This window comes from Polypterus senegalus, chromosome 8, assembly GCF_016835505.1.
Source record: "Polypterus senegalus isolate Bchr_013 chromosome 8, ASM1683550v1, whole genome shotgun sequence".
Classification (NCBI taxonomy): Eukaryota; Metazoa; Chordata; class Cladistia; order Polypteriformes; family Polypteridae; genus Polypterus; species Polypterus senegalus.
In genome coordinates, this window is record NC_053161.1 from 164452912 (window position 1) to 164467270 (window position 14359).

General features: G+C 40.9%; 1 protein-coding gene across 1 annotated transcript in view; it reads right to left on the bottom strand.

Annotated features, from left to right (window-relative positions):
- Positions 1-1951: 1951 nt before the first annotated feature.
- The window catches only part of LOC120533372 (zinc finger protein 260-like), a 71355-nt gene continuing 58947 nt past the window's right edge, over positions 1952-14359 (bottom strand). The window contains exon 4 of the mRNA XM_039760224.1: positions 1952-3251. Coding sequence (XP_039616158.1) covers positions 2236-3251 — 1016 coding nt within the window. The 3' untranslated portion in view covers positions 1952-2235. The remainder of the gene's footprint in view (positions 3252-14359) is intronic.

A 14359-nucleotide genomic window follows, 5' to 3' on the forward strand; every position in this document is an offset into this window, starting at 1 on the left:
GCTTATTCAAAACTCAGCTGCAAGAGTCCTCACTTGAACCAGCAGCAGCGAGCACATCACACCCATCCTGCTCCATCTTCACTGGCTCCCTGTGTCTTACAGAATCGAATATAAAATCCTACTAATAACCTACAAAGCCTTAAATAACCTCACGCCAAACTACATCAGTGACCTTCTCCATCACTATGTGCCTGTCCACCCACTAAGGTCCTCTGATTCTGGCAATCTTGTTGTGCCCCACACTAATCTACACTCCATGGGTGACAGGGCCTTCAGCTGTATAGCGAGTGCCCAGACTCTGGAATGACCTACCGAAATTAATCAGATCAGCTGACTCCATGAATTCTTTTAAAAAACAACTCAAAACTCATCTGTTCAGGAAGGCTTTTAGCTCTACTTGACTTTATTACCCTTCTCTCAGTTTACCTCTCTGTCAAGATGCTCATGTAACCTGTATGTGTGTGCAAGACCATCAATTATGTTGTCTGTTGGGCTCTCTCTGAATTTACTGTTTTAATCTTCTTTATTTGTTTATCTGGTTTGTACTATGCTATATATTGTATACCCTGCCATTTTTTTTCTTATATTCTGTAAATGCCTTGAGCATGGGAAAGGCGCTATATAAATAAAATGTATTATTATTATTTCGCTAGACATTCACTAAGGGACCTCCCTAGGGATTCTCTCATGGTACCCTCTCTGGGGAAAATACGCAAAATGACCTTCAAAACCTGGTGTCTGTAACCTAAGACATTACAGACCGCTCTCTCCCTCAGAAGCTGAGAAGGTGAAATTTTTATCTCTTTGTGAACCTGAAGCTAAGACCCAGTCTGTGAAGCCAAAGCTGTGGGCCAATAGACAGGCAAGGGTGAGAAGCCATGACTTCAGGAAGGGAAATTCAACATCTAAAATCTTGGCCCAGAATGAGTAGCGCCCAAAAGACAGCAAAAGGCAAGTTGAGGAAACAGCAAAGAAAAAGAGTGCACTGCAATGCAAAAACCATCTTCCACTTCAACACGAAGAAACAATAACGCAACAACTCCACACAACATTGGACATATCCGTAAAGACCTGGCATCGTAAAACTATTTATTTCTGCTAAAATAAAGTAGGATTGTAAATAACCAGTAAAAAGCCGGCCTCTCAATATTATATGTTTGTCTGTCTAGTGTGTCGGTGTAGAATGCCGGATTTCAAACTTTGCCGGTAACATATACATTACATGTTCTCCTAAGATAGAGAAGGGTAAGGTAAACAAAGTAGGAGCCTTAATGAATTATTTGTTTAATTACCAGTATTTCTGAAGACAACACTGAAAATCATTTAAGCAAGTTAAATGTTTTCTTCAAAACCCCACACTATTATGGTGTCTTATCGATTATTAACCTTCAAAAAATCCTACAATAGCAATTATCAGACTAGGGTCTCATGTTTTAAAATCGTGATCCTGCCCACCCTAAATAGATTTTCATGGTTATGTTGAGCTTTGTTAAATGGGCAATGCTGAATGCTCCCTCAGAAGATGCCTCATTTGAAAACTTAGCTGAAGTCGGGCTTGGCAATGCCAGAGACACATCTGGCTGAAGGAAGCAGCGGATCATCTATGTGTTGAGAGAAAAGCAAAGCACTAATGATAACAAAAGACTTTCTTTTCCAATATGCATGATCCGTATGGACACACCGCACAATTTGTTATTTCCATTATCAATTATTCTATTTCCTTTATACTATTAGTAATGCTTTTGTGTTCAGGGTTGTGAAATGACAAAGAGTAAGCTGGATTAACACCCATACATGCAAAGACATTTTATATGAGTAAACAATTAAAGCAACATTTCTGATGATGGTTTTAATTTTTTTTCTTATTAATTAATAAACTGTAAATGTTTAATAATATAATTAATGATAAAAAAACAATAACTAAATAAAAAAAAGGTAAGGACTAGTAAGGTATTGGCATTTTTTTATTCTTGACCAAAGTTGAAATCTCAATCTGTTTACGTACACCAAGCCAACGTTGCCCTGATGTGCAAATCCCAATTGGGCCACTGCTGGCTGCCCTGCACTGGGCAAATGTCAAACTGTGTGCTGGGAAGACAACATAACTGTGCAAATCGCCTGTCACCTTTTGTATAGCAATGCAGAGTCTCTCTAGTGTGATTTCTTGTACGGGCCTGACAACTGCTCATTTGTGAGAATCGTTTACCACATTCCAAACAGCATTATGGCTTCCCTTCAGTGTGAATTTTTGATGTGTTTGTGAAAATGGCTGCTGTCAGAAAATTGTTTTCCACATTCAGGACAGGAATATGGCTTCTCTCCAGTGTGAATTCTTATGTGGGTCCTAAGACTGGCCTTTCGTGAGAATCGTTTGCCACATTCTGAACAACAATGCGGCTTCTCTCCAGTGTGAATTCTTTGGTGGCTCTGAAGATGGCTGTTGTCATAGAATTGTTTTCCACATTCAGAGCAAGTATAAGGCTTCTCCCCAGTGTGTCTTCTTTTGTGGATTTGAAGATAGCTGATGCTAGAGAATTGTTTTCCACATTCGGAACAAGAATATGGATTCTCCCCAGTGTGATTTCTTTTGTGTCTCTGAAGATAGTCGTTTGTAGAGAAGTGTTTTCCACATTCTGAACAAGAATATGGCTTTGCTCCTACATGAATTCTTGAATGAGTTTCAAGACTACGCCTGTTAAAAAATTCCTTGTCACATTCAGAGCAGCAGTATGGCTTCTTTGCAGCGTGTACTTGTATGTGGGTCTGAAGGCTGATCATATGTTTGAACTGTCTGCCACATGTATTACATAAATATGGCTTTTCCCCAGTGTGAATTCTTGTATGACTCTGAAGATGGGAGATTTGTGAAAATTCTTTGCCACATTCAGAACAGCAATACAGCTGCTCTCCAGTGTGAGTCCTTGTGTGGCTCTGAAGATTGACGATTTGTGAGAATTTTCTGCCACATTCTGAGCAGCCATATGGCTTCTCTCCGGTGTGAATTGTTGTGTGTCTTTGAAGATGATCAATTCGTGAGAAATGTTTGCCACATTCCAAACACCGATACGGCTTCTCTCCCATGTGAATTCTTTTATGTCTCTGAAGATGGGAGGTTTGTGAGAATCTTTTGCCACATTCAGAGCAGCAGTACGGCTTCTCTCCAGTGTGAATGCTTGTGTGACTTTGAAGATGAGCAATTCTTGAGAATCGTTTACCACATTCAGAACAGCAATGAGGTTTGTCTCCTGTATTAAATGTTAAGAAGAGAAATAAAAGGTTATTTTACTCTCAACTTGATCATTTTGACCTCTGTATTGCAACTGCTCAGCACAGGAGCACAACTTCTGGAGCCAAGATGTTTAGGTGTTAAATGAACAGGAACTTTACAATTTGATCATGTGTAATAGTGCTGTCTGATTATGTTTTAACAATTAAAACTGTTAATTAAAAACAAGTTACAGAAGTGCATCTTCATTATGTCATCACATCATCATTCAATGTTATGATGTTCATATTTTAGTCAATTAATGGCTATATAACGTGATGACCTTCCATATTGTTGTAACAAAGATTATTTCAATTTGTAAAATAAAGTGACAAGCCAAGCAAGTGAAATGCACTTTTAGTTTCTCTACACTTAGATTAAAGCTACCTGAATACAGAAAGAATATAAAAATGGATTCTATAATTATAGGAATAAAACAGAGAAATTAACAAGTGACAAATTAATGTTCAGGCTTACAGGGGCATCAGGGGTAGACATAACAAATGAAGGGGAGCTGTAGATGACACCAGGACTGGTAAGCTGTGTGACACACTGGTGATATTTACGTAAATATGCAAAAGTATTTCATCCCCTTGAATTTCAGCATAATTTCTGCATAACAGAGGATTTTTACACACATTTATCCATTCAGTATTTTGAATGCGAACTCTTATGCTGCAACAATAAGATAAACTGTTTTCTGTAGATATTTAACTGAAGAAGAAAAACTCTATTGTTCATGTTTGCATAAGTATTTAAACCTTTGTGCTTTGGAAGCTCCCAGTTTACACAAATGGCAAAAAACCCACAAATGACACAAAGGTGACAGTCATTTGACAGTCAAAATTAAACATAGTAAGATGCTACTTGCGAGTCCTTGATATCTCTCTGAATATAAAAAGCCCCCTTTGTAAGGGTCGTAGTCTTTGTGAGACAAGCACTGCAAAAATGAAGACAAAGAAGCATTCTGCAAATATGAGAAACAAAGTAATTGAAATGCTCAAGGCAGGAATAGCTACAAAAAAAAATATCAAAGAGCTTGAATGTCCCAATGCGCACTGCTGGATCCATCATCACAAAGGTGAAGGTTCATCACAGCAGCCAGACTGTTAATAGAACAGGCCATTCCTCAAAACTAAACATCAGGGGCCTCATGTATAAATGGTGCGAATACACAAAAATGTTGTGTACGAACGTTTCCACTCTCAGATCGTGATGTATAAAACCTAAACTTGGCATAAAGCCATTTACATTTTCATTTTCGCATTTTGACGTACGCAAGTTCTCCGCTCGTTTTTGCAGACTGGCAGCACCCAGCGTCAAAGCAGTGCTACTGTTCCTGTGTGGTTCCCCTTTCTTTTTTAGATTCACATCCCTGACGCGGCTTTATAAATACACTGAAATTAACCGCATATTATTTATTAGTTTAAGGAATCTGATTCTAATTAACTTGTAACAATATAATGGTCCACGGAATGGTCAAACTATTCCAAATACCATAACTGCTTTAGCGTTGTTACTCTCACTTCACCTTCTTCTTCTTTCAGCTGCTCCCGTTAGGGGTTGCCACAGCGGATCATCTTTTTCCATATTATTGCACCACTCGGAGTACTTATATCACTGTATCTGAGTGCGGAATCACAGCTCTACAGCAGCTGATCGGAAAGAGAATTATCGGTATACAGCATCAAGCACACACTGCCTCAGCCATGCTGTCTATTGAACTGCTCTCACATGGCAAATGCTTCAGAGCCTTTCCTCGCGGTTCAGAAACAGTTTCATCCCAAGAACTATAAACACACTCAATCAGTCCATCAAGTGCTCCTTGTAGAACGCTTTGCATTTATAAGTACAATTACCTCACTGTAAACTTGAGGTACAGTTATAATATTGCACAACCTGAGCCACTTTATAAAGCAGGTATTTACATATGATAGCGATATCATTTTTAAGATGAAATGCAGCCAAATATGTTTATTACATTATACAGATAAAACCTTAACTGTAATATAAATTTAATGGATTCTAAGTCCTGTCAGAGGAAGAGAAAGTCCGGAAGCACTAGTGATTCACACACATAGAGCACATAGAAGATCAAATACAAAACAAAGCCTTTAATGTGCTACTCTAATTATGATGGAAATTGAGAAACTAGTAAATTAAACAATTTTAAGATGAAGTTTATAATGTTCTACTTTAATGACAAAATAAACTATGTGATTAAAGTGGAAATTTCGAAAGTAAAGTTGACATTTTGAGTATTTTTCCCCACGGTGCCTATTTTTTTTTTTTCTCTGTACCCTAATAAGCTTTCATATGATACTCAGAAGGTGGGCTACGACTTGCCTTCTCACAGCGACTTTGATATCTGACAACTTCTTTTTTATTTCGGGCACTGTGCGACTTTGTGAACTTCAGCTTTTAAGTTTCTCCGACACTCTCTGTCACTTGATCACCTTCCTTTGGTTGTTTATACCACTGTTTAAACCAACAAATAGTATGATTTTCTTTGCCTCCACTTGGTACTCGCTGAAATTCTTTTATTTTCCCCCATGCTTTTGCCATTGCCTTTGCACAGAAGGCTGAGCTTAAGGGCTATTTATATTGATTTGCATATTCAAAGAGGCGTAATTCTGGGAGGAGTTGGGGCGAGACAGTAGGCGCGTACACATGCGTTACTTTCACGCTGACTGGGATTTATGTAGCGCAAGAATGTGGAAGTTGGTGTTCGCACAGGTTCATGCATCTGGATTTTTTATACGTACGAACATTTCCGCTTTTTTGCTTACGCCATGTTATAGTGTGAATTCTACACACAGCGTTATGCATTAGGCCCCAGAGCAGGACATCAACTGGTGAGAGGGGCGACTAAAAATCTGATTGTCACTCTCAGATATCTGCAGTGCTCTTTGGCTGAAACTGGAGTAAAAGTGCAGGGGTCCACAATTTAAGGAGCTCTCCATAAAACAGGCCTCCACACGAGGGTAGTAAGAAAGAAGCCATTCCTTAACAAAAGTCCACAAAAAAGCATATAAGGCATTTGCTACAAAGCAGAAAAAAGATCCAGTTAAGATGTGGGAAAGGGTCTTATGGTCAGGTGAGACCAAAATAGAACTTTTTGGCCTGACCTCAAAGAGGTATGTGTGGTGTAAAACTAACGCTGTCCACGCCTGAAGAAACGCCAGACCTACAGTGAAATATGGTGGTCGCCACATGCTGCAAATCTTGTCAGCATTTAACGTGTTACTTTAGTTACGATGGGATTTGAGAAACTCTAGTAAATTCAACATCAATTTTAAGATAAAGTCTACAACGTTCTACTTTAATGACAAAATAAAATACATGATTAAAGTCAACATTTTGACCTTTTTTTCTTCATTTTGTTGCTATTTTTTTTCTTTTCTCTGTATCCTAATACGCTTCTGTATGACACTCAGACAGTGGGCTGTGACTTGACTTTGAAATCTCAGCACTTCTTTTTTATTTCGGGCACTCTGCAACTTTCTGAACTTGAACTTTCGAGTGTCTCTGCAACTCTGTATAAGTCTATTAACTTCCTTTTGTAGCTTATACCACAGCTTAAGCCAACAAATAGTACGTTTTTCATTGCCTCCACTTCAAATTCACTGAAATTCTTCTTTTTCCCCCCTGTGCTTTTGCCATTGTCTTTTCACAAAACACTGAACTTAAAGGGCTATTTATATTGATTTGCATATTCAAAGTTGCCTAATTCTGGGAGGAGTCAGGGTGGGGCGGCAGGCGTGCGTACGTGCGTTACATTTCACGCTGACTGGGATTCATGGAACAGGAGTGTGTGGAAGTTGGCGTACGCACAGATTTATGCATATTCACATTTCCACTTTTGTCCGGATGCCACGTTTTAGTATGAACTCTACGCACGGCATTATACGTGAGGTCCCTGGTCTGTCTGTCCGCATGAAACAACATGGCCAAACAGACCAATTTAGTTGAGATGTGGCACACTAACTCCGCAAAGAAACTTGTTGAGGTGGTTTAATTTTCATTAAGATGTCTCGAACAGATCGTACTATATGATGTTTTAAAATTTCCCACTAAAAAACATGTGCAAACTCATCCACCTTAAAATGGTGAAATGTTCTGTGGTACTTTAGCTAGGACTTCATTTACTGTTTCTATTTTACATTGACAGCAGTTGCTTGAAATTATATATTATGCATATCTTCCTGTTTTTCTCATCTAACAGCCGCTCATATATCTAATGCAACTGAGTCAGAGGTCTAATGGAGCACATGTTCGCAAACAGCTCAGACTGCAGCGTCCTACTCCTGCTGTGTTAGGCAAGTTAACTAACAGAGGACAAAAAAAAAATAACTTTTCTAGAAATAAATGGAAATGGAAAGCAACTACAAAATCATAAATAAGACAGAATTGATTGAACAACATAATCTATTGTATAGAACCGACATTATCAACCTGCTGCTAAATGGTGTTTGATAACACGTAAAAGGTGAAGCTACCCTAACTAATATTAACATAGGATGGGTTTAATAATGGACAGTAGCGTCGGAGGGTGGGGAGCTTCAGTAGCTTAAGCACCTGATCTCTGTCACCCTGCCGCTCATCTTTCAGTCCCAGATATACGTGAACAATCTTCTTCTCCATCGTGTATCATTCATATTCCTGCTATATACTTATTTAAATCATTTGAATGCATTACTGTGTTTTCAGTAATATTAATAGTTAGACAGAGAACTTATTTCAGATGCTTTTCTTCTTTCATTGGGTAATATTGAACGTTATTTTCTGCTAGTATTGGTCGTTTTGTATTAATAATCAATCTTCAATTGATTATTACTGTTCTATTTAGTATACCTTCAAAAATGTTACTTTTAAGAAATCTGAAAAACAATTAGGCATACACCCTCCACCACTGACACACATCAGTCGAAGCCATTATCATGTCACTCAAATTACAGTCTGCTGTGTTTCAAAGCCATTGAGCCACCAGAACCCTCCATTGCGACGTCCTGCTAAAAAGTGCTTATTTAATGAAGCCTACAAACACATGGAATTACATTCTCTTATTGACATTACTTTTGAGAAAGACTCATTGTTACAAAACAATTTAATAAACAAAAATGTAAGAACTGACTTTTGGATGCAATAAATAAAAAATGTGAAAAGCCCCACTTTCCTATCAGTTTACTTAGTCACATAAACGCACCCAAGTGTTACGCCACGTAGACGTTGTCTAACTTGCTATATGATGTTTATACACATTTACAACTACAATGCATTACAAGTACATTATAAAAGTTGTAAAACATTTATGAACTTAAAATTAATAAATTATGTTAAGTATACAACAAAACAAAATGGTGGCACAGTGGGTAGCGCTGCCGCCTCGCAGTTAGGAGACCGGGGTTCGCTTCCCAGGTCTTCCCTGTGTGGAGTTTGCATGTTCTCCCGGTGTCTGCGTGGGTTTCCTCCGGGTATTCCGGTTTCCTTCCACTGTCCAAAGACATGCAGGTTAGGTGCATTGGCGATTTTAAATTGTGCTTGGTGTGCGGGTGTGTGTGTGCCCTGCGGTGGGCTGGCGCCCTGTCCGGGGTTTGTTTCCTGCCTTGTGCCCTGTGTTGTCTGGGATTGACTCCAGCAGACCCCCATGACCCTGTAGTTAGGATATAGCGGGTTGGATAATGGATGGATGGATGGATGGGTAAATAAACAGATCATGGCCCTGTTCCTTATTCTTGTAACAGAGATATAGAGAGAGATGGCAAGAGTGGAAAAGAAAACAAAAATGGCTTTAATGGAGAAAATAAAACTCTGGGCAGTGTGCAGTCAGAACTAACAGAGAACTTCACAATCCTGATGACCCCTAGCCTAGCCCACCCCCTGGTCAATATCCATCGTTATAAACACATGCTAGTCAGTCTAAAACAAAGCAAATTTTCAGTGTTAAATATTAGGCTTCCTAAATCTCTGCAGCTACTTTAACAGATACAAACCAATTCTATACTTATGAACAAGAAAAAATGTGTACTCCCTTTCATCATGACATATTAAACCTCGCTGCATTTCTAACTTCTGCATAAAAAGCACGTGAACACCCCCCCAAGCCCCCCCCAATTTCAGGACCATACCTTGACCCGTAAACTAGCCTATTTTTTCTATTTTATACTTACGTTCTTCAGACTGATGTGTAGGTGATGGTTGATCTTCCCGAGTTGTCAGTGACAACGCTTCCCCAGTCCTCTTTGTGCCAGACTCTACTGATTTGGACCTCATATTGAGCTCAACAGGCTCCACACTTTTATGTTTGTGCGTCTTGATGCCGACAGATGTCTCCTTGGACTCTTCTTTAATGCCCACAGTTACCAGATCACAGTCCTCATCCTTAATGCACAGACTCTCATGGTCAGGGTGCACAGACTCCCATTCACAGTCCTCCTCCTTAATACTTACTGTCATTATCTCCATGGCACTTACACCACCCTCAAACATCTTCTCTTCTACATCCATATTGGTGCTGCAGTAAATGGTATCTGCTGTTTTTCACTGTTAAAAGAACACAATTTAAATTATAATCAAAGCTTCTACATTAAGATCTACAAACATTTGAATTCCTTTGTACAACCCTACCTCAGTTTACAAAGCCACTGTGTATTTTTAGTACTAAAGCTCCAAAGGCCACACCAAGTGGCATTTGAATCCTTTTGGTCTCACTAATAAACTTCTACCTATCTAATGGTGCATGAACTCAGCATTGTGGTAGCTCATCCCTGATGGTCTACCCCTAAAAACCATACACTGACTATAAAGTTTGAGGTAATGTAAAAGATTCGGACGTGAGCATCAGTAGGCTTTGTACCTTAGGAACCAAGTTACCCGAGCTATTCTCTAACATTTCAGTAATTATTTACTGCTCTGATGCTGATCTTTCTGATCATAAAGTAGGTCATTACAATAGCAATTGACGAGAACAATGCATAATTAATTGTAGAACTGCAGTATTTGAAGGCTCCTCTAGAGCACCTCTTTCTCTTGCACGATTTAGCTCAAAAACTAATCAGCACATCGTCATCTCATAACAGGCTTATGTTTCTTGTTTGGTATTTTTCCATTTAGCCATTTTAGCTCTAGACCATCCTCAAGAAACTCTGACACACACAGAGGACAGACAGATACACACCCATCATCGAGATATCAATGTTTTGGGGTTTTAGAGGATCCAAAAACGTTGGCAGAAACCAGAATTTTTGACGAAATCTAGAGCTTTTGCTCCTCCTCCATAGATGACAGGTTATGGTGAGGGAGGGCGCAGAGCAAAATTATTAATACCTTGGTACACAGCTTCACGTTTGCATTTATTAGTATTATAATTATTAGTGAAAAGAAAAACAACACATTTCAATCAAGACCGAGTTTGCCCCAGAAGCCTGGATGGGAATATACTGGATAGTGGTGCCATCCCTTCTGTTTTTTCGTTCGATTTATTACCCACTACTTATTTTATTCCTGTTGAAATAACTAATGTGCAGCAGTCCCCCAACACTCATTTTGTTCTTTGATTCTCCTTTCACAGTGGTTGTAGATGGCAGGATTTTACCCAAGTCATGACCAACTAGACAGACTTTGAAACATTTGTTACCCAGGTGAGGGATGGCATCTGCAGTTACAATTGACATCACAGCAGACAATTTTTGCAGAGGCAGAGGCACAGTACATGGGCCAAGACGGCTGTCAAATGGACAGTGCCTGTGGTTCAAACACAGGTTGTAAGGTTTCTAAACTCTTTCGGGACTCCCCCTAATGGGATGGCATGCCGAAGAGCAATGTCTGTGGAAGACAGCTTCTCAGTTGCCGGGGTAACCTTAGGCTCCCAGCACTGTAGCAGCTCACCGCGAAAACAAATCCTAAAAGACTGCGTTGCCTGCCATTGATGGTTGATGCAAAGAACATTATAAATGCAGGGAACAGTATTACTTGACCATGCCCCTGCCCGTTTGCTGTGTCTGTGTATAGGCAAGTGGTAGATCCCACTACAATAAATAACCGGGCTGTTCCTGTTTCAAGCGGAATAAAGCTGGTTTTTCCTAAAGTACTGAGACTCAGGCTTGTGTTTTGGGGTGGAAGACAGGGACTCACACATCACAAGGTAATCATGATCCTAAAACCTGACAGTGATATTGAGGCCTACTTTCTTCTCTTTGAAAGGCCCATAGTCCATCACCATTGGCCACAAGAGGAGTGGGCCAACATACTCTCCCCGTTCCTGACAGGTGAAGCCCAGAGTGCTTATTATAACCTTGATAAAAGAACAGCGGCCAAGTAGGAAATAATGAAGGAAATATCTTAGTCCATTATGGGGCTCACCTTGGACCTCTGTGCTAAACAAAGAAGTGCTTATATAAAAGCCAACATACACCCCAGGCCCTTGATATATGGGGGAAGGTTGCCCTTTGGCCTAACTTGGCTGAAAACTAAGCAGAAAAGCTTGTGATTACTTGGTGCTTGGATTAGCTTGGAAGCTAAGTACAGGGACACTTCTCAAAAAACATGGAGAGCTTTGTTGAGATGCCTATGCATTGCCCGACCGCTGCTACTGTGATAGACGGATGGGTACCATGCCCCACCGGGAGGCCTGCAGAAGCCAGGGACCGGGAGAGAGGCAAGACTTAAGAGGGCAACCTTCCAGGATTGCATGGGAACCACGGAGCCAGGAAGCTCAACCCTTTGGGGACCCGTGGCCGCCACCAGGGGGTTTCTGGATGGTTCCGGAGCCATGGAATGCAGCACTTCCACCACACCAAGAAATGCTACCGGAACAGAAACCAAGTACACCCTGAGTGCTTCTAGGTGCCCATGCAGCACTTCCACCACACTGGTAAATGTTGCAGGAAGGTCATCAGGGAACACCTGGAGCACACCCGGGTGCAACATAAAAGGGGCCACCTCACTCCATTCGGGGGAGCTGGAGTTGGGAGGCAGAGGACGGAGCTTGAGACTGGAGGAGTTCAGGTGGCAGAAGAGAAGGTAAAGAGACGAGAAAAGAGAGAAGAAGAGAAAGTAAAAGTAAAGGACTGAGTTGTGGTGGCTGTTTTGGTTCACTGCGTTGTGTGAGAAAAGAACTGTAAAATAAATGTGTGGGCTTTTGAACATTGTGTGTCCTGGTGTTTGTCTGTGGCCAGACTGAACTTTCATACTACAAATGGAGGTAGCTGGGACGTATAGTCCCAAACTGTCCACACCTCAATAGGCCTATGGACTACTGGTGGATTCACTGGAGAAGATCCTGTGCCACAACTGTAGCTTGCCATATCACTGTACCTTCCACAGGTTCAGTGTAAGTAAAACGGACATGGCTCACGGTCTTAATCAACTTTAGCAGGAACGCGACTATCATTGCCCACCATAATGTCCACCCACAACAATAGAATCGCAAAACAAACAGCCTTACCTGTATACAACGGGAAACCTGTCTATATTCAACCGCATGCTGTTCAATAAACTTCTTGGGCCAGACGGAGATCATCCATGTTGCGATACACTGCAGACAGATGGAAAAAATGAATGGGTCATGTTACACCACGTGAACCTAGAAAGACAAGCCTCCAGGACACCCAGAGACACTGGAAAGTAAAGTGTGAAAGGCATGACCACACAGTGGGACACTGCTGACTTAATGACAACTGCCTTCCCTTCGATGTCAATCATGGAGGACAGGATGCACCACTACCTGACCTGCTTCGGTCATTTGACACAAAGTACAAAAATCAAGCAACGAAATGACGATTCCCTGACATCTGTGAGGAATGCAAAATGTGTCTGTAAATGACATACCAACCTCTGGTATATATTCCAAATCACCAGGCCTGTATTTTGTAATCAAAATTGATCTCTTGTACCAGATGGCCAAACTCCAGGGACAGACCCAATGCTTATTGTTAGTCCAGCGGACTTACCAACATAAAGTCTGTGAGTTTGGTCATTCGCATCTCTTGGGTACTCAACTGGAAGTAGAAAAGCCCTGGAGTGTATGAAGTTACGGTTTAATTGGCCAGAGATACATGACGAATTACAGTGATATTGCATCTACTGTTCCAAATTCCAACTACACCCGATTCCCTGAAGATAAAGTGTGCCGCTCATCACGCTCCATATCATACCTTTTGAGCGTCTTAGCACGGATATTGTTGCACCCCTTGATCTATCCATGTGAGGCCATAAATTCACCTTAGATCTCGTAGATTATGCGAGCCGGTATTCTGAACCCATTCCCATGAGACAGATGAATAGGTAAATTACTGCTGGGTAGTTATTAAGGGTTTTTGTGAGGGTAGGTTTTCCAAAAAATGTTCTTATGAAACAGGGAACCACTTTCACTTCAGTTACTGTATGTTTAAGGGGGTTTGCCAAATTGTTCCGAATAAAGCACCTAAAGACATCCATCTTAACAAACCAGACAGCAATACATGGAAAGGTGGAGACAGACCCTCCGTTTTTTTGTTTATTGCCCGTGACATATTTTTGTTGAAGTAGTTAAACATGTTCTCTTGAGGTCCTCACACTATTATTCCATTCTTTGTTACTCTTTTATGTTGCAAACGATGGCATGCATGGACTGGCATGAGGTCCATATAACAGAGGGATCAAAGGAAGGCTCAATTTCAAAGCTGTATGCTCCCTGGACCTAATAGATGGCAAGATCCCTGGGCTTTGGTACTCATTCAGATACCCGCAGAGAATGCTGGGAATTGTAGTCCAGTGGGGTAGTCCTGCTGGGGTGTGTGGGTGGTGCAGGGAGTTACGTTTCCTACTTTACGAGACTTCCAGTTGAGCCCCAGAAGTGCTTCTAACAGGTTAGCACCGAAAGTTCTCCTGGGTCCAAGATAAAAAGAAGCCGATCGGCCTGATCCAGGCGAGCTGAAGTCGGGTGTGGAGGAAAGACAAAACTCGTGTGAGGGGTGTGGAGGAGAAGAAAGAGGGACAAGAATTGTGTTGATGCCACTGGTTAAGCCTTTTCAAAAGGTATTTGTGAGAATAAACCGGGACTTGTTTCTGTGCAGCTGTGTATGGGGTGCTGCAAGTCCCCTTAGTGGTCACAAT